At 37.1% G+C, this 23,431-nt stretch overlaps 1 protein-coding gene across 1 annotated transcript in view; it reads right to left on the bottom strand.

Annotated features, from left to right (window-relative positions):
* COL7A1 (collagen type VII alpha 1 chain) overlaps positions 1 to 23,431 on the bottom strand; it is a 398,512-nt gene that overhangs the window by 173,456 nt on the left and 201,625 nt on the right. The window contains exons 31-38 of the mRNA XM_053689357.1: positions 22,828 to 22,854; positions 21,395 to 21,421; positions 21,253 to 21,297; positions 20,450 to 20,542; positions 19,939 to 20,010; positions 18,892 to 18,927; positions 18,712 to 18,765; positions 14,696 to 14,809 (exon numbers count right to left, since the gene is read on the bottom strand). Coding sequence (XP_053545332.1) covers positions 14,696 to 14,809; positions 18,712 to 18,765; positions 18,892 to 18,927; positions 19,939 to 20,010; positions 20,450 to 20,542; positions 21,253 to 21,297; positions 21,395 to 21,421; positions 22,828 to 22,854 — 468 coding nt within the window. The remainder of the gene's footprint in view (positions 1 to 14,695; positions 14,810 to 18,711; positions 18,766 to 18,891; positions 18,928 to 19,938; positions 20,011 to 20,449; positions 20,543 to 21,252; positions 21,298 to 21,394; positions 21,422 to 22,827; positions 22,855 to 23,431) is intronic.

The raw sequence follows: 23,431 nt of genomic DNA, 5'->3' as shown, positions 1-23,431 counted from the left end.
TATAAAGTTTTAAATACATCTTTTTAAATATAGTGAGATGAAGATATGGAAGTTACTTTGATATGATATGACTATGAAATATACATTTTTTTTTTTTGTTAGACTAAATGAAATATAAATTATTTTAATATAATGTTAGATGTATTTGATATTTCATATCAAAATGATCAGAAAATTAATTAAGATATAACTTATCCAAAACAAATATTGTGAATAGTTGTTGCAGTAAATTATGATAAAATGAATAACCATTTCATAAAAATACTGATTTAAGTTGTTTCAAATGTTGCTATGTCTGATTGTAATGATGCCACCTAAGGGCCAATACCTGTAGGACAGTTAAGGGAATTACTGTTCAAAAGATGCGTTACCATAGTAAACATGTTCAACTCCGTTAAGGGCCAATCCAATCAGGTATTCCAAATACCCAATCAGAAGGGACCAGGAGGGCCACCCACAATTTACCAATGATGGAAAACTAAATAAAAAGTGAATGCAATAGAGACAAGGGAGATTTCCTGCTGAAGCTAAAACTTGTAACTGGTTCCTGCTGGGCGTGAAATACCACTTTACTTGAGCAAAGCTAATCTACCTTTCTCATTGATTGCGATATACACTTATTGGTGATCTGAGGTAAAATAATTCCTACCAAGGAATATTGGATATCGACTGCTTTTTACTCTGGTAACGTATTCAAGGTTTTTGTAAGATAAGTTATATGCATAGTCAATTTGTATTTAATAGATTTAAAGAAGCAGTGTGTTTTTTCAAGTTAGCATTTCACAGCCTATATATATATTGTTTAAATCTCTATCTGATTGGCTAAGTAACTCATCTGTGCAAGTTCTGAGATTGTAAGTTAATTTTGTATTAGGATTGCAGTTAAATAGCAGAATATATATATTATCCTATTGTTTTATAAACACTGTTTAGAATTGTATTACTTGGATGTTAAAGGTTTTTAGTCCCATTGTGTTAAATAAATAAAGACTATTTATAAATAAGGTGGGTTTTTAATATAAGCGTGTAGGAATTTTGCATAGCATATTTAAATAGTTTTCAAGAGCATATAAATTTATTTCATATTTCTTTTATTGCAAATATATTTCAATATGTTTATGGATATTAACTAAATAAAAGAATTCAGGTATTTATATTAATTGTATGGTCTAGTAGGTGCATGTTGGTTAAGGGTTTCTATCTTTAAGGAAAATTATTATTTGTGTTGCGTTTTAACCCTGCCATAAACTGATATATTATTTGGATAGCACTACTAAGATTTTCATAAATATACTGACATAATAATTGGAGGCACTTTGCATGAGATTTATTAATATTCCATCATGTTTGATATAATATATTTGTGGTAGATAGAAATTATTATAAAAGAGAGAAAAAGTTTCATATTTCGATATTAATATTTTGAAGATATAATTTTTGAAGAGTTGAAATATTGATTTTCATATTTTGAGATTGATATTAATATCTTGAAATATTATTAAAGATTAATTTTTGAAAGATTAATAAAAATATTAATTTTTCATATTTAAAAATTAATCAAAAATATAAATTTTTCATATTTTCAAAGTTAATCAAAAATATTAATTTTTCATATTTCGAAATATAAATTTTTCATATTTCAAAATTAATAATATTTTTTTTTTTAAATATAATTTTTTTTTTCTTCTCTCTTTTTATTGGCAAAAATTGTATTAGCGTTTTAGTTTGACTAAGTACTAAACCAATATAATAATGTCTGTAGCCAGAAGTGACTCATTTAATTCTATACATAGCAATGAAATTGGTCCCATTACAATACCTATTACTAAAGGTCAGGTCCTTAAGAAAGATATCTTAAGTTACCTTAAAGGGAAGTTTAATATTGTGGGTGAATTAAATGATTTTATGGATATGCTTGAAACTAGGGCTAAAAATATTACCATTAATAATAATATGTGGAACGAAGAGAATGAATTCTTCCAGGAATTATTAATGATTAATCAATGCAAAGCTCCCAAAAAGCGAGAAGAACTAATACTAAAATCTTGGCCCCTCTTAATATGCATTATTGACAAAATGTCGTTTTGTGTCACAGACAAACGATTGCAAATACAGGAGCTAGAAAATAGTATTCGTTCCTCGCACAGACGCGAAGAGGGTTTAAAAATAGCCAAAAATAAAATGGATGAATTTGCCCAAAACCTAGCCACCTTAGATAAGCATAATATGGACTTAATCGCGCAGATACAAGATTTAAATAAACAGCTTGCGCAAAGCCAGAGAGAATTAAGCGATTTAAAAAGGTCATATCGCCATAATGAAAACCCTTATATTAACAGTGAGAATAATGCAGATAATGCTAACTCCTTTAGCGAACGCGTCAGGGACGAGGTACAAAAACATATGGAACAGTATAGACAAATGACCCCTAACGGGTCAGAAATAGATTTCCCAAATAGGCAGTCACCTCATGATGTAAATCCAGAGAACTGCTGTAGCGCAGCTGGTGCGGGGGAGGGAAACTCTAACATAGAAACCCAAAGTAAGTCTGATAAAGTCTATGATTCCCATAAAATAATCACCTTCGTACAACGCGCAGTACCTATATTCTCCAATAAGGGAACAACATCTGTAATTGATCATTTACAGGCTTTTGAAAATGCGTTAGCTATAATGAATGTTACAAGTGAGAAATTGAAAATTGAATTTCTGCCTTGGGTATTTGACAGTAAGCACCACAAATTCTTTGCTTCACTAAAGGATATGAATATTCATTCCTGGAATGGGGTAAAACGACAATGCAGAAAAGAATTCAGGCAATATCGCACTAAAACTGCCGCGAAAATAGCGGTATATGGTTTAAAGTGTCGTGCGAATCAGAGTCCAATCGAATTCCTTTCTGTATTGAAAAATGCGTACATTATGGCTGAAGATAATCCCAAATTTGATGGCTCAGAATTTGTAAATTTATTTTTTGAAGCACTGCCTACACCCATCAAAATCAACTTAGCTAGAGATTTTGATGAGGACTGCTCATTGGAATGGCTGATCAAAGAGAGTACGAAGTTATACTCTATTCAGCAGTCCAGTGAGCAGGGGGTTAAAAAGGAGTCAAAACCCAAAATTGTGGCAGAAACTAGGGTGTCACCTAGCCCCCTCAATTTGGAGTCTAAAAAGAGAACTTATGCAGAGGTGGCCAGTCAAAACAGGCCATCTCCACAGAGGTTTAATTCTGCCCCTCCCCCTACACAGATTGAGGCGCAGGGAGACTATAACCAAAATGGGGGACATAATCAGGTGAATAATTACTCACAAAGAGAATACTCACCAAATAATTGGTATCCGCGCAAGGGTAGATACAATAAACGGCGAAGATATTCTCAGGGTAACCAGACACCCCAGGTATATAATGCTCCCCAAAGTACTAATGCTGAACAAGCTGAACCCCAGGGGCAACCACGCCAGAATAGAAATAGCGACCCTGATTCTGAGGGAACCCAGTGGTCCAGGAATCAGTACAATGGGGCACCAAGAGATAGGCCCAGGGGTAGAGGTAACTTGTACAATCAGGTAGATATGCTGTTTACCCAGTTAAATCGGTTGAGCGAACAAATCGCTAATATGAGTCAAAAATCTACGGCTCAGCAACCGAACAATACTTTTTTAGGGGTACAGCCAGTGGTCAGCAGTGGACCACAGGCACAGTCATAAATACTGCAGCATCACCTGAGGGGGAGGGGAGAGATATACAAAATGTAATAATAAATATCAATGATACTAATCATGTTCTCTCCCCACAGACCGAAAACGGACAATTTAGCTGTGATGACAGGCAACCTCATCTGGGAAAAATTAACAAAACTCTTCCCTTGCAGCTCTCTCCTAACCTTATCTCCACAGATGCAGTACACAAGAATCCAGCCGACCCTGTCATAGAGGAAACAGGTAGGTATGAAGCTTCCTCTGCACAGGAAAACGTGGCGAATTCAGGTAACACGTGGTGAAGCCCACAGATGTGTGAGAATGCAAATTTTATGTGCATTTTATGTGGTAGAAACTGCAGGAAGATATTATGTATTAGTTGAGCTGCAAGATTCAGTCTCCAACCCTATCAGGGGATTAATTGACACTGGGTCACAGGCAACTATCTTATCCCACAGGTACTACACACAGCTAAATGAGCTAACACCCCACAAACCTAAAATAAAAGAATTTGACGGTTCTCTAATAGGTGTTGGGGGTGACTCCCTAAAAGTTTATGGTACTGCCTGGTTAAAATTTAAATTGGGGAACAGGGTCATAAGACACCCTGTCATTATAGTGGATCTGCCAACTGATCGTTTAATTATTGGTAGTGATCTCCTGAAGCGATTAAGCACCATAATTGACTGCATAAACAATGTAATTTGGTCACAAGTTAAACGGCCTATCAATTATGAAAAATCTGGTATATCTCGCACCCGACATAGCTTTCACGTGGTGGAAGAGAAACCAGATGCTGTGGAGATTCATTTCAGGAATAACTCTGTACCTGAAATCACAATTCTACAAATAGATGATCAGACTCCTTTTAGTGGCTCTGATGGTAATACTTTTAAAATTTCGCCCGGAAAGATAGCGAATATCTCCCTAGATGGCGAAGTATTAACCATATCACTCCACAAGGGGGATCATAAAATCCCTAAGAGGGGAGGCCACGCTCAATACCTCACAGGGATTGAGAGAGTTAAAGAGGATCTATTTATCCCTATACAAGTACATGACCTTGGTAAAACCAAGTATGCTAAAATAAACTTAAAACAGGAAGCTAGCTATATAAGCGAAGGTTTATTAGCGCAAATAGCTGAACCTAAAGTGATTAAATATCTTTCTCCCCAAGACCACAGTGTCAACGGCCTGGATGACAGGTCTGAAAGCTATAGCATCACAGCTAAGTGCTTATTATCTATCTCTATTGGTAATAAGGCAGTGAAACACCTGTTTTTAGTTTTAAATACTCCCCATAATCAAATATACATTGGCAATGATATCTTACATAGATATGCCATACAAATAGATTTGATTAACTCTTGCCTCTGGAGCAGGTTAAAGGTGAACCCTGAAGTATTTCAGGATGAAAATGCAGCCCTGAAGTCAAACCAGCAATTGCCATATGCTGTGAATATGCAGGTATCTAGCGATGTCATAATTCCTGGTGGGGCTGATAAATTTCTTTTACCCTTACAGGTAAAGAGAGGTCAGAAATTAAAAACTTCTGAAACACTGATTTGCCTCTCCCATAGAATACAAAATCTGGGTGTCACAGTAACCTACACTCCTATGGTGAATATTGGAACTGTTCCAATACATATTGTTGTGCATAACATGACCCCACAGGATATAACATTATCCAAGGGAACCACCATAGGATATGCACTGGAATCAAGTTATTACACTTTTGGATTCCAGAATAATGTAATTGGGCTAATACCTGAAGGATACTTAACTGAAGAACAATTAATAGAACAATCCTTTGCATCTATGCCAGAGGGTCTATTTAATATTCAGTCTATTTATCCCTTCAGCTCAGAGGAAGGCATCTGTAAAATTAAAGAAGCCTCTCTAGTGTTTGATCAGCCAATCAAACAGCAAGATTACCCCAATACCCAGAGTCATGGGAGCAATGTAAATTATAATCAAGGGGATCTCACCTCTAGGTTGGAAGAAGCCTATGAAATAGGACAGCCTGAAATCTTTCCAGGATTTCAGCAAATAGTCAAAGAGCAAATATCCTTAGCTAATGGCTGTTCCAGCGATGATGAACGCCAACAGCTGCGAGAACTCCTGATGGAGTACAAGGATATTTTTGCTAAGGATTCTTATGACTGTGGTACTACAGACTTGCACATTGCAAGAATACAAACAGATCCTGATGCACCACCTGTATTTGTCAAACAATACAGACTTCCCTTAGCCTCATATGATTCTCTTGCAGAGATCATAAGGAATTTGGAAGAAAGAGGTATTATCAGACAGGTGCACAGCTCTTATAATAATCCTATTCTAGGTGTCCTTAAGCCCAATGGACAATGGCGTTTGTGTGCTGACTTAAGACAGCTAAACAAACGAGTATACATGTCTGGCTGGCCTGTACCATACATTGACCAGTGCCTAGCACAAATGCAGGGATCCAAAATATTCACTGCCATTGATTGTGCACAGGGATATTGGACCATAAAGGTACATGAAGAGGACCAATATAAGCTAGCATTCTCCTTCCAAAAGGTTCAGTATGCATTCCAGAGACTTCCATTTGGATACATAAATTCTGGACATGAATTTGCTGTATTCATGCATAAGGCTATGCCTGACGCACTGGACCTTATCTTATGTTGATGATGTTTTAATCAAAAGCACAGACTTTGAAAAACACATCACAGAGCTTAAACACGTCCTCAGCCAACTTAAAAGGGCAGGTGTCAAATTATCCCTACAAAAAGCTCAATGGTGCCGCACTCGTGTAAACTTCTTGGGACATGAAGTTACCTCTGAAGGATTAAATCCCCAAAAGAAAAAGGTGGAAGCTATAGTAAATTCTAAAAACCCAACTAACTTAAAGGAATTGAGATCATTCCTGGGTATGACAAATTATTCTCGCAAATTCATTGATAATTATGCGAAATTAGCTAAACCACTACTACTTCTTCTAAAGAAGGATGTGAAATGGCACTGGAGTGAGTCTCAAGATACAGCCATCAGAGAGCTGAAGAGAAAACTCACTCAAGCACCTTGCTTAGCGTACCCTGAAGGTGGTAAACCTTTCTTCTTAGAGACAGGTTACACAGATATAAGCATGAGCGCTGTTTTATACCAGAAGCATGATAATTTGAACAAAGCCATTGCTTATGCGAGCAAAAATCTATCCCCAGTAGAAATAAAATTTAGCGATTGCGAAAAAGCCCTCTTATCTACTGTATGGGCTCTACAAAATTTCCGCAGCTATATACAGGGCGAGAAAATTATTGTAGAAACGGCCCACCAGCCTTTGCTCTATTTGCAAAGTGAGAGAATAAGAGATGGGAATTTGTCTAATAGCCGCATAACAGCGTGGACTCTTTCCTTACAAGGCTGGCCCTTAGAAATTTGCTACAAACAGAATAAAAAGAATCCAATCGCACAAGGGCTTGCTGAGCTCCACGACTGTACTGCTAGAGATCCTGGGGAAGAATTATCAGAAGATGATTTTCTGGAAGAACAATTGCTTTCCCCATATAAAATGTACAATGAGGACCATTGTCAAACATTACCTTGGGTATATGTTGATGGTTGTTCTTACCATGCCACTATTGGTAATGAGCGCAGATTAGTCGCTGGCATTGGTATAACTGGGACAAATGGATTCCCAAATATGTCTATAGGTTTCAACATTGGACCAAGATCCAGTCAAGTTGCAGAACTCACTGCTGTTTTCAAAACCATTGAAATGGCTATTGAACATGGTATTCATGAATTTGTGATCATAACTGACTCAAATTATGTGCATGACAGTTTTGTTGAATACCTGCCAATTTGGAAAAGAAATGGCATGCAGAAAAGCAATAACAAACCAGTCAAGCATGGCAAGTTGTTCTGCGAGATTGATAATCTGGTAGTATCCAATGATTTAACCATACACTGGAAAAAGACCAAGGGTCATTCCAGAGTTCTAGGTCCTGATAAGGAAGGCAATGATCTTGCGGATTCATTAGCCAAACAAGGAGCCATAACTGGAGAACTCCTTAATATTGACCACTTAATGGGTGCAATTCCGGTAGAAGCTATTACCAGAAACCAGGCAAAACAACAGAGTGAGCCTAACTTGGTACAATGGAGCCAGGATTCTCCTAGTGAGGACCTGATCACTAGTCAAAAAGAAGACCCCATTGTAGGCATCTTCTATAAACACATAGAAGATCCTGAAAGCAACCCCATCTTAAAAGATGATTGTATTGGCAAGGAAGATCTTACAATCTTAATAAAATCTAGATCACAATTCAAGTTACAGGATGGTTTGTTAATTAGAACCTCCAAAACTGGCATCCAGCAGTGGGTAGTACCCACCAAGTTCAGAGGTCTAATGCTTCAACATGCCCATGATGCTCCCACATCTGGTCATCGCGGTGCCAAACTCACGTATGAAATATTACGTGATTACGCTTTTTGGCCACACATGTTGAAAGATGTTCAAACCTACTGTCAAGGGTGTTTAATTTGCCCACAGTTTCAACCCACTGCACCAATGCATAGAGCGCCATTGCAGAAAAGGGGGATGGCAATACCATGGTCAGATATACAAATTGATTTTATTGGTCCGGTAACAAGATCATCAAGAGGTAACAAATACATGTTAACCGTGACATGCCTGTTCACTAAATGGGTAGAGTGCATTAGTGCACCTAACAATAGTGCTGAAACATGTGCAGCATTGCTCATCAACCATGTATTTTCCAGATTTGGTTTGCCCCAAAGAATCGAATCAGATCGGGGGACCCACTTCACTAGCGAAGTGATGACCAAAATGTGGAAAATACTAGGGGTTAAAAGAAAGCTCCATATTGCTTATAGAGCTTCCTCAAGTGGTGGTGTAGAGCGCTACAACCAGTCCATTGTTAAAATCCTCAAAAAGTTTGTGAGTGAAACGGGTAAAGACTGGGATGTAAAACTACCTCTAGTCTTAATGGCATTAAGAGCAACTCCAAGTAGTGCTACCAAGATGTCACCTTTTGAACTGATGACTGGTAGAAGAATGATTCTACCTCAGCATCTACTGTACCGTACATCAGACCAAAATTTGATAAACGCTGCCAATACACATCAATATGTGGAAAACCTAAGACAGCACCTGCAATATGCCTTTGCATTTGCCCAAAGGAATTTAGAGAGAGCCGCAACTGCCACTTAAACCTATTATGATCTCAAAACGTCCAAAAAGGAATATGAAATAAATGATAAAGTTTATCTTTATAACTTTGGAAGAGATCAGGGTAGGGAGAAGAAATTTCTTCCCTCATGGAAAGGTCCTTTCGTCATTACTGACAAAATATCTCCAGTGGCCTATAAAATACGGATCCCCAAAAATGAAAGTTTCATAGATAAATGAGTCCATATCAATCAATCGCGAGCGTGTCATCCAAGATCCCAACTACAAGTCATAGAGGGAGAATGAAGTGTCATATCCCCAAATGAACTAAAGACATACTGTAGTTCAAAGATGCCTAACTGATAAACATGAGGGCTCAAAATAACAAACTTCCTACATAAGAGACTGTCTATGAGGTATACGGTTGATCCTCATCAAATACCACTGACTTTAAGCCAATTCAAATACATGTGTCCTACATCTATTTGAAGTTGGAAGGGGGATTTATGTCAAGGTATATGTGAGATTAATAAATATATATTTTAATCATATATTTCAAGATTAATACATCTGTATCTTTTATCAGATATTTTCACTGATCAGTAGAAAATAACTCATTGCATTCAGAAGAACTAACTTCAAACAGGTTTAGTTCTCCCCCACTTCTTCAATTGCACAGGAGACATTCTTGGCTAAAATGAGAACAAAGGATTGTCTCTGGGAGATCTCACACACTCAATATGTTAAATTATGCAATTGTATAATTTAGCAAGGAACTGAAATATAACACAGTTTATTTAACCATCTGTATGATTGCCTGGGAACCAATGTTGGATGAAAGCACTTTGATGCATAGAGCAGGACACAGGCCCATATATGGATTTCCTCCAAGGGAGATGCCGATCCGTCTGAGGAAATGTGAGAACTGTAAGCATTTTTCAAGGGGAACTGGTAATTGGCACAGATTTGTTTGAATGGCTCATGCTGTGTGGCTGATAACACAGAGAAAACACAGACAAATACTAAGGTATGACTCTGAACATACAGCACACAGTGAAGACACATGGCTTACATTATGATTTCAAAACAACTGTATATATTTTAGTGGATATGAGATATATATATATGTGTATATATATATATATATATATATATATATATATATATATATATATATATATGAATATATATATGTATGTTTTGAAAGCATTGAATATCTTAACCTCTGTGTTTTTAAATAAATATTTGTGGACCTGGAAAGAAATAATTAATGACACTTATTACTTTATTTCAGATGGAGTGCCTGCGTGAGGTGAAATAAATCATATCATATAAATGTGAAATAAATGTTTATAAAGTTTTAAATACATCTTTTTAAATATAGTGAGATGAAGATATGGAAGTTACTTTGATATGATATGTCTATGAAATATACATTTTTTTTTTTGTTAGACTAAATGAAATATAAATTATTTTAATATAATGTTAGATGTATTTGATATTTCATATCAAAATGATCAGAAAATTCATTAAGATATAACTTATCCAAAACAAATATTGTGAATAGTTGTTGCAGTAAATTATGATACAATTAATAACCATTTCATAAAAATACTTATTTAAGTTGTTTCAAATGTTGCTATGTCTGATTGTAATGATGCCACCTAAGGGCCAATACCGGTAGGACAGTTAAGGGAATTACTGTTCAAAAGATGCGTTACCATAGTAAACATGCTCAACTCCGTTAAGGGCCAATCCAATCAGGTATTCCAAATACCCAATCAGAAGGGACCAGGAGGGCCACCCACAATTTACCAATGATGGAAAACTAAATAAAAAGTGAATGCAATAGAGACAAGGGAGATTTCCTGCTGAAGCTAAAACTTGTAACTGGTTCCTGCTGGGCGTGAAATACCACTTTACTTGAGCAAAGCTAATCTACCTTTCTCATTGATTGCGATATACACTTATTGGTGATCTGAGGTAAAATAATTCCTACCAAGGAATATTGGATATCGACTGCTTTTTACTCTGGTAACGTATTCAAGGTTTTTGTAAGATAAGTTATATGCATAGTCAATTTGTATTTAATAGATTTAAAGAAGCAGTGTGTTTTTTCAAGTTAGCATTTCACAGCCTATATATATATTGTTTAAATCTCTATCTGATTGGCTAAGTAACTAATCTGTGCAAGTTCTGAGATTGTAAGTTAATTTTGTATTAGGATTGCAGTTAAATAGCAGAATATATATATTATCCTATTGTTTTATAAACACTGTTTAGAATTGTATTACTTGCATGTTAAAGGTTTTTAGTCCCATTGTGTTAAATAAATAAAGACTATTTATAAATAAGGTGGGTTTTTAATATAAGCGTGTAGGAATTTTGCATAGCATATTTAAATAGTTTTCAAGAGCATATAAATTTATTTCATATTTCTTTTATTGCAAATATATTTCAATATGTTTATGGATATTAACTAAATAAAAGAATTCAGATATTTATATTAATTGTATGGTCTAGTAGGTGCATGTTGGTTAAGGGTTTCTATCTTTAAGGAAAATTATTATTTGTATTGCGTTTTAACCCTGCCATAAACTACTAAGATTTTCATAAATATACTGACAGCTAACTTACAGAACTTATTATTTTATAATCATCAGGTATTTGTAGAGCGCCAACAGATTCCGCAGCGCTAACTTACAGAACTTATTTTATTATCGTCAGGTATTTGTAGAGCGCCAACAGATTCTGCAGCGCTAACTTACAGAACTTATTATTTTATTATCGTCAGGTATTTGTAGAGCGCCAACAGATTCCGCAGCGCTAACTTACAGAACTTATTATTTTATTATCGTCAGGTATTTGTAGAGCGCCAACAGATTCCGCAGCGCTAACTTACAGAACTTATTATATTATTATCGTCAGGTATTTGTAGAGCGCCAACAGATACCGCAGCGCTTACTTACAGAACTTATTAATTTATTATCATCAGGTATTTGTAGAGCGCCAACAGATTCCGCAGCGCAAACTTACAGAACTTATTATTTTATTATCGTCAGGTATTTGTAGAGCGCCAACAGATTCCGCAGCGCTAACTTACAGAACTTATTATTTTATTATCGTCAGGTATTTGTAGAGCGCCAACAGATTCCACAGTGCTAACGTTACAGAACTTATTATTTTATTATCGTCAGGTATTTGTAGAGCGCCAACAGATTCCGCAGCGCTAACGTTACAGAACTTATTATTTTATTATCGTCAGGTATTTGTAGAGCGCCAACAGATTCCGCAGCGCTAACTTACAGAACTTATTATTTTATTATCGTCAGGTATTTGTAGATCGCCAACAGATTCCGCAGCGCAAACTTACAGAACTTATTTTATTATCGTCAGGTATTTGTAGAGCGCCAACAGATTCCGCAGCGCTAACGTTACAGAACTTATTATTTTATTATCGTCAGGTATTTGTAGAGCGCCAATAGATTCCACAATGCAAACTTACAGAACTTATTATTTTATTATCGTCAGGTATTTGTAGAGCGCCAACAGATTCCGCAGCGCTAACTTACAGAACTTCTCTGAGCTCTGCACGTCTGTAAAAAACTTTTACGTACAGACTCAACAAAGCAGCAATGTAGCTATTTAACCCTTATGCTACCTGGGATTTCAGAGAAAACCATGCCCAAATTACAGAACAATTTGTATCACTCCATTTAAACAGAAATAGAACCTTTTTTAATTTTTTTTTATTTACCTTTCTAAACTATATATTTTTTATGACAACCCAAGGTATTGATCTAGGCCCAGCTTGGTATATTTCATCCACCGTTTCATAGCCAAAAGTGAATATATATATATATAAAAAAAAAAACTTTTAACTTTAGGTTTATCACTAAAATTATTTACATACCACTTGTGCAATCATGATACAAATAATTGTTAGAGTTTGTCTCTTTTTTTTCGGAAATAGCAGACATACATGGCTTTGCCATTGGTTTTTGGTAATTAGAAGGCTGCTAATTGCAACTGCGCACCAAACTTTTGAAACTCCCAGAAGTGAAGGGGTTAATTAGTTATCTGGTAAAGAAATAGTATTGTACTGTAGGGGTTATCCTTTCCACCTCCCGGGTCACTCCTAAACATTTCTCTTATCGCATCCATGCTCATCATCACCATCTTAGGTACTGGCAGACAGTCGGCCAGTATGCAGTTTAGGGCTTTTTGTTTTCTCTTTCATTTTTAATTTTTATTATTATTACTTTTTGTAATCACTCTTGAACCCTCCCAAGCAGCTCTCTAACCCTCCCCTCTCCCTCTAGTGGTGGCCATCTTTGGTACTGGCATCCATCTGCCAGTAGCTAATTTATATGTATGTTTTTTTCCATTTACATTGTTTATTTAGTATTAATATTTTTTTTGCAGTGTAGACCCCTCCACCACTGCGCCATCCACCTGCCTCACCTTCCACACCTTCAGCCAGCACCAACTGAGATAGTTACAGACAGTGGTGCAGACTGTAATGATCTGGCAATCTGCCTTCATATGGTAATGGAGCACTGATGGACGTCCAGGAACAGCAGCTCTTGGCTGTCACTTGACCACCAAGACTGATTAGGCTTACAGCACTATGGACGCAGATCTATGTTATACGGTATGATAGGCTATGTACCACATGATGAAGATCTACGCCCATTCAGGCCAAGGGGTTAAAGGAATATGAAACCCAAAATTTTTATTTCATGACTCAGATAGAGAAATGATTTTAATATCAACTTTCTAATGTATTGCTATTATCAATTTTTCTTCCTGCTCTTGGTATTTTTTGTTGAAAAGCAGGTACATGAGCTCAGGAGTGTGCACATGATCCGAGCACTATATGGCAGCAGTTTTTCAAGAATGTTATGCATTTGCAAGAGCACTAGATGACAGCACTATTTCCTGCCATGTAGTGCTACAGTCACCTACTTAGGTATCTCTTCAACAATGAATAGCATTGGAACAAAGCAAATTTGATTGTATAATAAAATTGGAAACTTTTTTAAAATTGTATGCTCAGTCTCAATCACAAAAGAACATTTTGGGTTTCATATCTATTTAAATATACATCTGTTGTTATATGTAACTGGGTTTGTCATATGATGTTTAACAGCTGCAGGATATGGTTTGTTTAACCTGCAGGGTTAACCATGTGTTTTATAGCTGCAGGGTTAGTCATATGATAAATAGCTGCAGAGTTTGTCATATTTTATTTTATAGCTGCAGAGTTTGTCATGTGATGTTTTATAGCTGCAGGGTTTGTCATATAATGTTTTATAGCTGCAGAGTTTGTCATATTATATTTTATAGCTGCAGAGTTTGTCATATGATGTTTAATAGCTGCAGGGTTTGTCACATGATTTTTAATACCTGCAGGGTTAACCATGTGTTTTATACCTGCAGGGTTAACCATGTGTTTTATAGCTGCAGGGTTTGTCACATGTTTTATAGCTGCAGGGGTTGTCATATGTTTAATAGCTGCAGGGTTTGTCACAGGATGTTTTATAGCTGCATGGGGTTGTCATATGTTTAATAGCAGTTGGGTATGTCATATGTTTAATATCTGCAGGGCTTGTCTTATGATATTTTATAGCTGCAGCCTGGTTTGTCATATGTTTTATAGCTGCAGGGGTTGTCATATGTTTTATAGCTGCAGGGTATGTCTTTGATATTTTATAGCTGCAGAGTTTGTGATATGATATTTTAAAGTTGGAGTTGGTTACTTTGCAACATTTCCCAAAAATTCCATAGGGATATCCTACAACTCCTCCACCTTACCTTCACAGACTGTCCTGCAGATCCTGGGGGCCCACTTGGCCCTTCTGGTCCTGGAGGTCCAGAGTTCCCCGGAATTCCTCTCTGGCCTGGGGTTCCAGGTTGTCCAGGAATTCCCTAATTCACAGGAAATACTGGGCATTATTGGTCATAGCAGAGTATTTTGTATTAATTTTACAAATTTACACTGAGAACATTTAATTATAGTAAATTAAAATCAGCCTAGTGTAAACTACACATGAAATAGCAGCAATAGAAGCACCAAGTCGTAAGAACCTGATTCAATGAAATAGCCATAACTCAATATGGCTAATCTGACACCTGAGGGCGCTATGTAGTGATGAGATGGAACTAAACTGGTACTTATAGCACAGACTAACACTGGGAGATCTGTGTTATTTAGAGATGAACAATATATATTTATAGGGTGCAACCAAGTAATGTGGTAAAAAAAAAGGATTATTACAAATATGTACATGGATAATGCATTTGGGAATCAGCAGGATCTCCAGATACTTATTGAACCTCTAAAATAGAAGCTAAGTGCCCAGCACACAATTTATTATCCAAAGTGCTCTGTGTCACACATCATCTGTTCTCATGTACTCACCTGTATGTCACACATCATCTGTTCTCATGTACTCACCTGTATGTTACACATAATCTGTTCTCATGTACTCACCTGTATGTCACACATCATCTGTTCTCATGTAATCACCTGTATGTCACACATCATCTGTTCTCATGTACTCACCTGTATGTCACACATCATCTGTTCTCATGTACTCACCTGTATGTCACACATCATCTGTTCTCATGACCTCACCTGTATGTCACACATCATCTGTTCTCATGTACTCACCTGTATGTCACATATCATCTGTTCTCATGATCTCACCTGTATGTCACACATCATCTGTTCTCATGTACTCACCTGTATGTCACACATCATCTGTTCTCATGTACTCACCTGTATGTCACACATCATCTGTTCTCATGTACTCACCTGTATGTCACACATCATCTGTTCTCATGTAATCACCTGTATGTCACACATCATCTGTTCTCATGTACTCACCTGTATGTCACACATCATCTGTTCTCATGTACTCACCTGTATGTCACACATTATCTGTTCTCATGTACTCACCTGTATGTCACATATCATCTGTTCTCATGTACTCACCTGTATGTCACACATCATCTGTTCTCATGTACTCACCTGTATGTCACACATCATCTGTTCTCATGTACTCACCTGTATGTTACACATAATCTGTTCTCATGTACTCACCTGTATGTCACACATCATCTGTTCTCATGTACTCACCTGTATGTCACACATCATCTGTTCTCATGTACTCACCTGTATGTCACACATCATCTGTTCTCATGTACTCACCTGTATGTCACACATCATCTGTTCTCATGTACTCACCTGTATGTCACACATCATCTGTTCTCATGTACTCACCTGTATGTCACACATCACCTGTTCTCATGTACTCACCTGTATGTCACACATCATCTGTTCTCATGTACTCACCTATATGTCAGACATCATCTGTTCTCATGTACTCACCTGTATGTTACACATCACCAGTTCTCATGTACTCACCTGTATGTAACACATCATCTGTTCTCATGTACTCACCTGTATGTCACACATCATCTGTTCTCATTATCTCACCTGTATGTCACACATCATCTGTTCTCATGTACTCACCTGTATGTCACACATCATCTGTTCTCATGTAATCACCTGTATGTCACACATCATCTGTTCTCATGTAATCACCTGTATGTCACACATCACCTGTTTTCATGTACTCACCTGTATGTCACACATCATCTGTTCTCATGTACTCACCTGTATGTCACACATCATCTGTTCTCATGTACTCACCTGTATGTCACACATCATCTGTTCTCATGTACTCACCTGCATGTCACACATCATCTGTTCTCATGATCTCACCTGTATGTCACACATCATCTGTTCTCATGTACTCACCTGTATGTTGCACATCATCTGTTCTCATGTACTCACCTGTATGTCACACATCATCTGTTCTCATGTATTCACCTGTATGCCACACATCATCTGTTCTCATGTACTCACCTGCATGTCACACATCATCTGTTCTCATGACCTCACCTGTATGTCACACATCATCTGTTCTCATATACTCACCTGTATGTCACACATCATCTGTTCTCATGATCTCACCTGTATGTTACACATCATCTGTTCTCATGTACTCACCTGTATGTTACACATCATCTGTTCTCATATACTCACCTGTATGTTACACATCATATGTTCTCATGTACTCACCTGTATGTCACACATCATCTGTTCTCATATACTCACCTGTATGTTACACATCATCTGTTCTCATGTACTCACCTGTATGTCACACATCATCTGTTCCCATGTACTCACCTGTATGTCACACATCATCTGTTCTAATGATCTCACTTGTATGTCACACATCATCTGGTCTCATGTACTCACCTGTATGTCACACATCATCTGTTCTCATGTAATCACCTGTATGTCACACATCATCTGTTCTCATGTACTCACCTGTATGTCACATATAATCTGTTCTCATGTACTCACCTGTATGTCACACATCATCTGTTCTCATGTACTCACCTATATGTCACACATCATCTGTTCTCATGTACTCACCTGTATGTCACACATCATCTGTTCTCATGTACTCACCTATATGTCACACATCATCTGTTCTCATGTACTCACCTGTATGTCAGATATCATCTGTTCTCATGTTCTCACCTGTATGTCAGACATCATGTGTTCTCATGTACTCACCTGTATGTTACACATAATCTGTTCTCATGTACTCACCTGTATGTCACACATCATCTGTTCTCATGTACTCACCTGTATGTCACACATCATCTGTTCTCATGTACTCACCTGTATGTCACACATCATCTGTTCTCATGTACTCACCTGTATGTCACACATCATCTGTTCTCATGTACTCACCTGTATGTCACACATCATCTGTTCTCATGATCTCACCAGTATGTCACACATCATCTGTTCTCATGTACTCACCTGTATGTCACACATCATCTGTTCTCATGTACTCACCTGTATGTCACACATCATCTGTTCTCATGTACTCACCTGTATGTCACACATCATCTGTTCTCATGATCTCACCTGTATGTTACACATCACCTGTTCTCATATACTCACCTATATGTCACACATCATCTGTTCTCATGTACTCACCTGTATGTCAGATATCATCTGTTCTCATGTTCTCACCTGTATGTCAGACATCATCTGTTCTCATGTACTCACCTCTATGTCAGACATCATCTGTTCTCATGTACTCACCTGTATGTCACACATCATCTGTTCTCATTATCTCACCTGTTTGTCACACATCATCTGTTCTCATTATTTCACCTGCATGTCACACATCATCTGTTCTCATTATCTCACCTGCATGTCACACATCATCTGTTCTCATTATCTCACATGCATGTCACACATCATCTGTTCTCATTATCTCACATGCATGTCACACATCATCTGTTCTCATTATCTCACCTGTTTGTCACACATCATCTGTTCTCATTATTTCACCTGCATGTCACACATCATCTGTTCTCATTATCTCACATGCATGTCACACATCATCTGTTCTCATTATCTCACCTGTTTGTCACACATCATCTGTTCTCATTATTTCACCTGCATGTCACACATCATCTGTTCTCATTATCTCACATGCATGTCACACATCAGCTATACTAGAGCCAGAAGTTGTGCTTAACCCATGAGATTCATGAGATAATATCTTAACAAGTGCTGATACCTTAGTTGTAATTGTGTTAACTTTATTTAACAGGGAATCAAGTATTTAGGTATAAGCTGTATACTCTGTACCATTTTCTATGTCTGTGACTGTATAACTCAACTAGCCAATACTACACAGTATAGAGTAGCGCTACTTAGCTCCTCCTCCTACCGAAAATCCAGGCTCTCCTTTGGGACCTATGGGCCCTGCAGGTCCTCGTAGCCCCTAAAACAAAATAAAATAAAGAAATCTGTGTCAGTTATGTGTGAAATAAGAGACAGCCAATGCTCTGCTATCTATAAGTTTGCAAAAAAACTGGAGCATTTAAAAGGGAAATTAGTGATAACTTACGGGTTCCCCCCTCTCTCCATCGATTCCTTTACTGCCCTGAAATAACACAAACACAGTCATGTGACAGTTACAAGCCAGATATTTATGTACTTATGTTTCTAAATTGCTCATTCAATGAAGCTCCCTGGCTTATGCAATAATTAACAATATTATGACACAGAGACATAGGAAACCAGATCTGGGATAAGGACAGGTCATAAACAGGTGATTATATAACATAAGGCTCTCAGGAATATCAGTCCTAAACCAGGAGCCGATATCTGAAAGATTGCGATCAATACCCATGTTAGGGCAGAGAGTTTGTCTATAACCCAAAGAACTAACATTATTTTACACAATTTCCTTTTACCTTTGCAGGAAAAAAGTTTACCTTGGAATCTTTTCCACAAATAAATGACAAAAATGTCAGAAACAGTTACTTTTACATTTGGTGCACTGGCATTGTCACATTGTTATTGTTTAAACTATTGTGACATTTGGTTCAATGCCAAGAAATGAATGTCTCTTCAATGAAAACACCAAAACGTACGCAGAAGTATTTACCCCTAAATGTTGCTATCAGAGATCAGAAGTAGTTGCAGGACTTCAGGACTGTAATATGGAGATATGGCCAATAAAAGGGATTATGAACTCAAAACTGCCCGCCCCCCCCCCCCACCATAAAATATTTAATATGTGTAGAAAAGTAATATGTAATGTTCTGTAACGTAATATTTGTATACTGTCTGCTTTTTCTCTTTAACTTGTAGATCATGCAGGATTCTGTCCTTTGGTCTCCAATAATCTACACCATGATTGGCTAATTGCTGCAGGAGCCGATTTATATGTCTCAAACTGATGAGATAATACAAACAATATTAAAGAGATTGCAGACAAAATAATAGTTTGTGATGATTGTATAACATTTGTTTTGTACGCAAGTCTTTTGCAGTGCAGTGTTAAATTACTGACATATTTACTATGCTTATCTACAAAAATATTTGAATGTCCCTTTAAGGGATTTAAGGTATCATTTGCACATTAATGATCATGCAGATGGGAACTTACAGCTAATCCCGGGGTACCAGGGTTTCCTGGCCGGCCAGGACTTCCTGGGATACCATCGGCCCCTGGATCACCCTAAAAAGGAAGTTGTCATTAGTGTTATCTAATAAAAAGAACTGAAAAACAGATCCTGGAGATTTATTACGGTCCCCTCAAGGCATCAGGTTCTTTTGATTGGTCATAGAGCAGATAACAGCTACGTGCAAAAGAACCTCAATGTACAGTTGTGCAGCAGCTATCTCATTCAATAGCCTAGAGCATATTACATTATTATAAAACATGCACTACGTAACCATGTATTAACATCTTGCAGGAAGGTGTCTGATTTACTGATAGAACTTTATCCTCTTGTATATAGAAACCTATTCTGTTTTGTATAGAAAGCGATTCTGTTTCCACCCTCCGCTATCAAATCAAGACATGTTGTGACAAACATTCCACTTGTATTTGTGCGTTACTTTTGTGCTGAAGATAATGATTAAGGAGGGCTACTGAATCATCACTGGCTACTTACCGTCTCTCCCTTCTGTCCTCCGGAACCTGTTCCCTCCCCTGGGGGCCCACGAGGTCCAACTGGACCAGGGGGACCAGCAATGCCATTCCGTCCCTGTGACACAGATGATAGAAGTTTGATTAGTGTGATTTTCTGTTCACCGTTACCTTTGTATGTTTACACCAAGCTACAAATAATACAGACCAGCTGTAGAAAAATAGCAGCGATAAAAATTATAATTATTCTTTATTTCATTTTATTTACTACTAAACTGCATATAAAATCTGATAGGGTTTAATCTGATCCACTAAAGCTCTGTGAGGGATCATCCATGGGTATAAAGACATCAAGGCCATTCTGATCCATTCACAAACCATTGACAAACCTAGTTATCAAGTAGTTTTTAGACATGTACACAGCGGTAAAATTTGCTTTGGTTCGTTTCGACCGATTCGGATTTTTTCGAATTTAGTTTCGGATCAATTAGAATTTGAATACATTTGAATGTATTCGTTACGTTATTCTTGTGCACTATAACTAGGGTGACCATATTGCCACTTTAAAAAGGGACACATATGAAAAATACATATGTCAGGGCTGTTTTTAGGACTGTTTAAAGAAATGTTTTGTATAAGAACCCTGACATGTGCATTTTTCATATGTGTTCCTTCTTAAAGCGGCAATATGGTCAGCCTAACTATAACCCATATAGCACAAGTACTCCAGAACAAACACACACTGCAGGTTTTGTATATCACATCAATATATCAGATATGTGTTTGAGCTACGAGACCTGTACAATATTGCTTGTGATTCAGACTCACCGGTTCTCCTTTCGGTCCAGTTGTCCCTGGACGTCCTGTGCTTCCCTAGAAGACACCAGTTATAGTCATTATTTAACACCCCAAAGAAGGGAAGAACACACAAAGGTCTATAATAATCATTTTATCAATGTTGCTTACTTACAGATTCTCCTTTCTGACCCTTTTCACCCTAAAAAAATAAAATAACACAACACATGGTAAAACTAATTTACTGGATTATAAATTAAGAGATAATTAAAATTATAAAGCAGATATGAGCATTTATACATTACAAGGAATCACTAGAACTAAAATGAATAATATTCTTTATATTATCACTTTATGGATCACACAGTTTTGGTTAAATATTGCATATGTTAGGGTAGGAAATAATAGAAACAAAGACATGCAGAGTCCTTCTATGGGGTCTTTGCTAAGGATCTTGCAGAGAACACAAGTCAGTGCTTTAAGATTGGTTTCATGGGTGAGATGGGCACTGACAAAGTGGATACAAGGTCTGAGATGAATTCTATGGAGAGGCGATTGAGTGGGATTTGCTGTGACTTGTTAGCATGAGTCTCTGAGGTCGGTCCGAGAATGAGGTCCTTGTATAAGCGCTTAATGGGGATCTGCCAGGAGTTTTTTAAAGGGACATGAAACCCAATTTTTTTTATTTCATGATTCAGAAAGAGCATGTAATGTTAAACAACTTTCTAATTTACTTCTATTATCTAATGTGCTTAATTCTCTTAATATCCTGTGCTGAAAAGCATATCTAGATAGGCTCAGTAGCTGCTGATTGGTGGCTACGCATAGATTCCTCGTGTGATTGGCTCACCCATGTGCATAGCTTTTTTCTTCAACAAAGGATATCTGAAGAATGAAGCAAATGAGATAATAGAAGTAAATTGGGATGCTGTTTAAAATTGTATTCTCTATCTGAATCATGAAAGAAATATTTTGGGTTTAATGTCCCTTAAAATTTGGGGTCTCAGAATGAGGCTGTGAGTGCAGGATCCTAGAATGGGCTGATAAAATGGTAAGTTATGAATGGTTATTAATATACATTTGGTGTTTGAATTTTCTGGATAATTGGACTGAGTGTTAGGGGAATTGCAAGGTAGGTAGTTAAGGATAGAGGGTGAAGCTTACAATGCAGCTTGTCTGTGAGAGCACAGTGTTATTAGCTGCTATTAGGGCGGCCAACTGAGCCATGTTTTCTGGACAGTTATGAGTTATACATGCTGCAGGGCCTTCAGGGAGGAACATGAATAGTGCTGTCCTTCACTACTATTTATGTGCTATTGAGAGACACACTTCATGTTCCTCCCTGCACACCCTGCAGCATGTATAACTCATAAGTGTCCAGCAAAACATGGTGAGGTGGCAACTGTAGCTGCTATCCATTTCAATCTTATGTGTATTCGTTTTTATAATTTAAATATAGATTTGCAACAGAAGAAATACGCAGTTTTAGTCCTCTGCTCTGCGTTGTCATCAGTGAACATTATACACAAAACAATATGGAACATAAGCTCCCAGCAAACTTTGTAAAGCTCACACATTCATGCCCTGAGGATAAAAACTGTACATTACCTGCGGGCACTCAACTGTGCAGGGCTCCTGTGAGACAAAGAAAATATAAATCAACCAAATGGTTCAACAGGAACAAGGAAAATTGCTCAGGTTTTTCATTTCAGTGTCATACAATGTTTCCCTACTATACAATAAGAGAGCAGGCTTTAGCTCGTCAAATGTGTCCTGTTTCCTTTTTTTATATAACAACCTAATCATTGCTTAAAGGGACATTCCAGCCAAAATTGGAATCCACTTGGATGCATTTCAGTTCTGAATAGAAGCATTTGTGTGTATGTGTGTGTATGTGTTTGTGTATGTATCTATATGTGTGTGTATGTGTTTGTGTATGTATCTATATGTGTGTGTGTGTGTGTATGTGTTTGTGTATGTATCTATATGTGTGTGTATGTGTTTGTGTATGTATCTATATGTGTGTGTATGTGTTTGTGTATGTATCTATATGTGTGTGTATGTGTTTGTGTATGTATCTATATGTGTGTGTATGTGTTTGTGTATGTATCTATATGTGTGTGTGTGTGTGTATGTGTTTGTGTATGTATCTATATGTGTGTGTATGTGTTTGTGTATGTATCTATATGTGTGTGTATGTGTTTGTGTATGT

The sequence above is a fragment of the Bombina bombina genome, chromosome 7, assembly GCF_027579735.1.
Source record: "Bombina bombina isolate aBomBom1 chromosome 7, aBomBom1.pri, whole genome shotgun sequence".
NCBI classification, from domain to species: domain Eukaryota; kingdom Metazoa; phylum Chordata; class Amphibia; order Anura; family Bombinatoridae; genus Bombina; species Bombina bombina.
The sequence above is the reverse complement of the archived record's forward strand: the minus strand, read 5'-3'. Positions and strand labels throughout refer to the sequence as shown.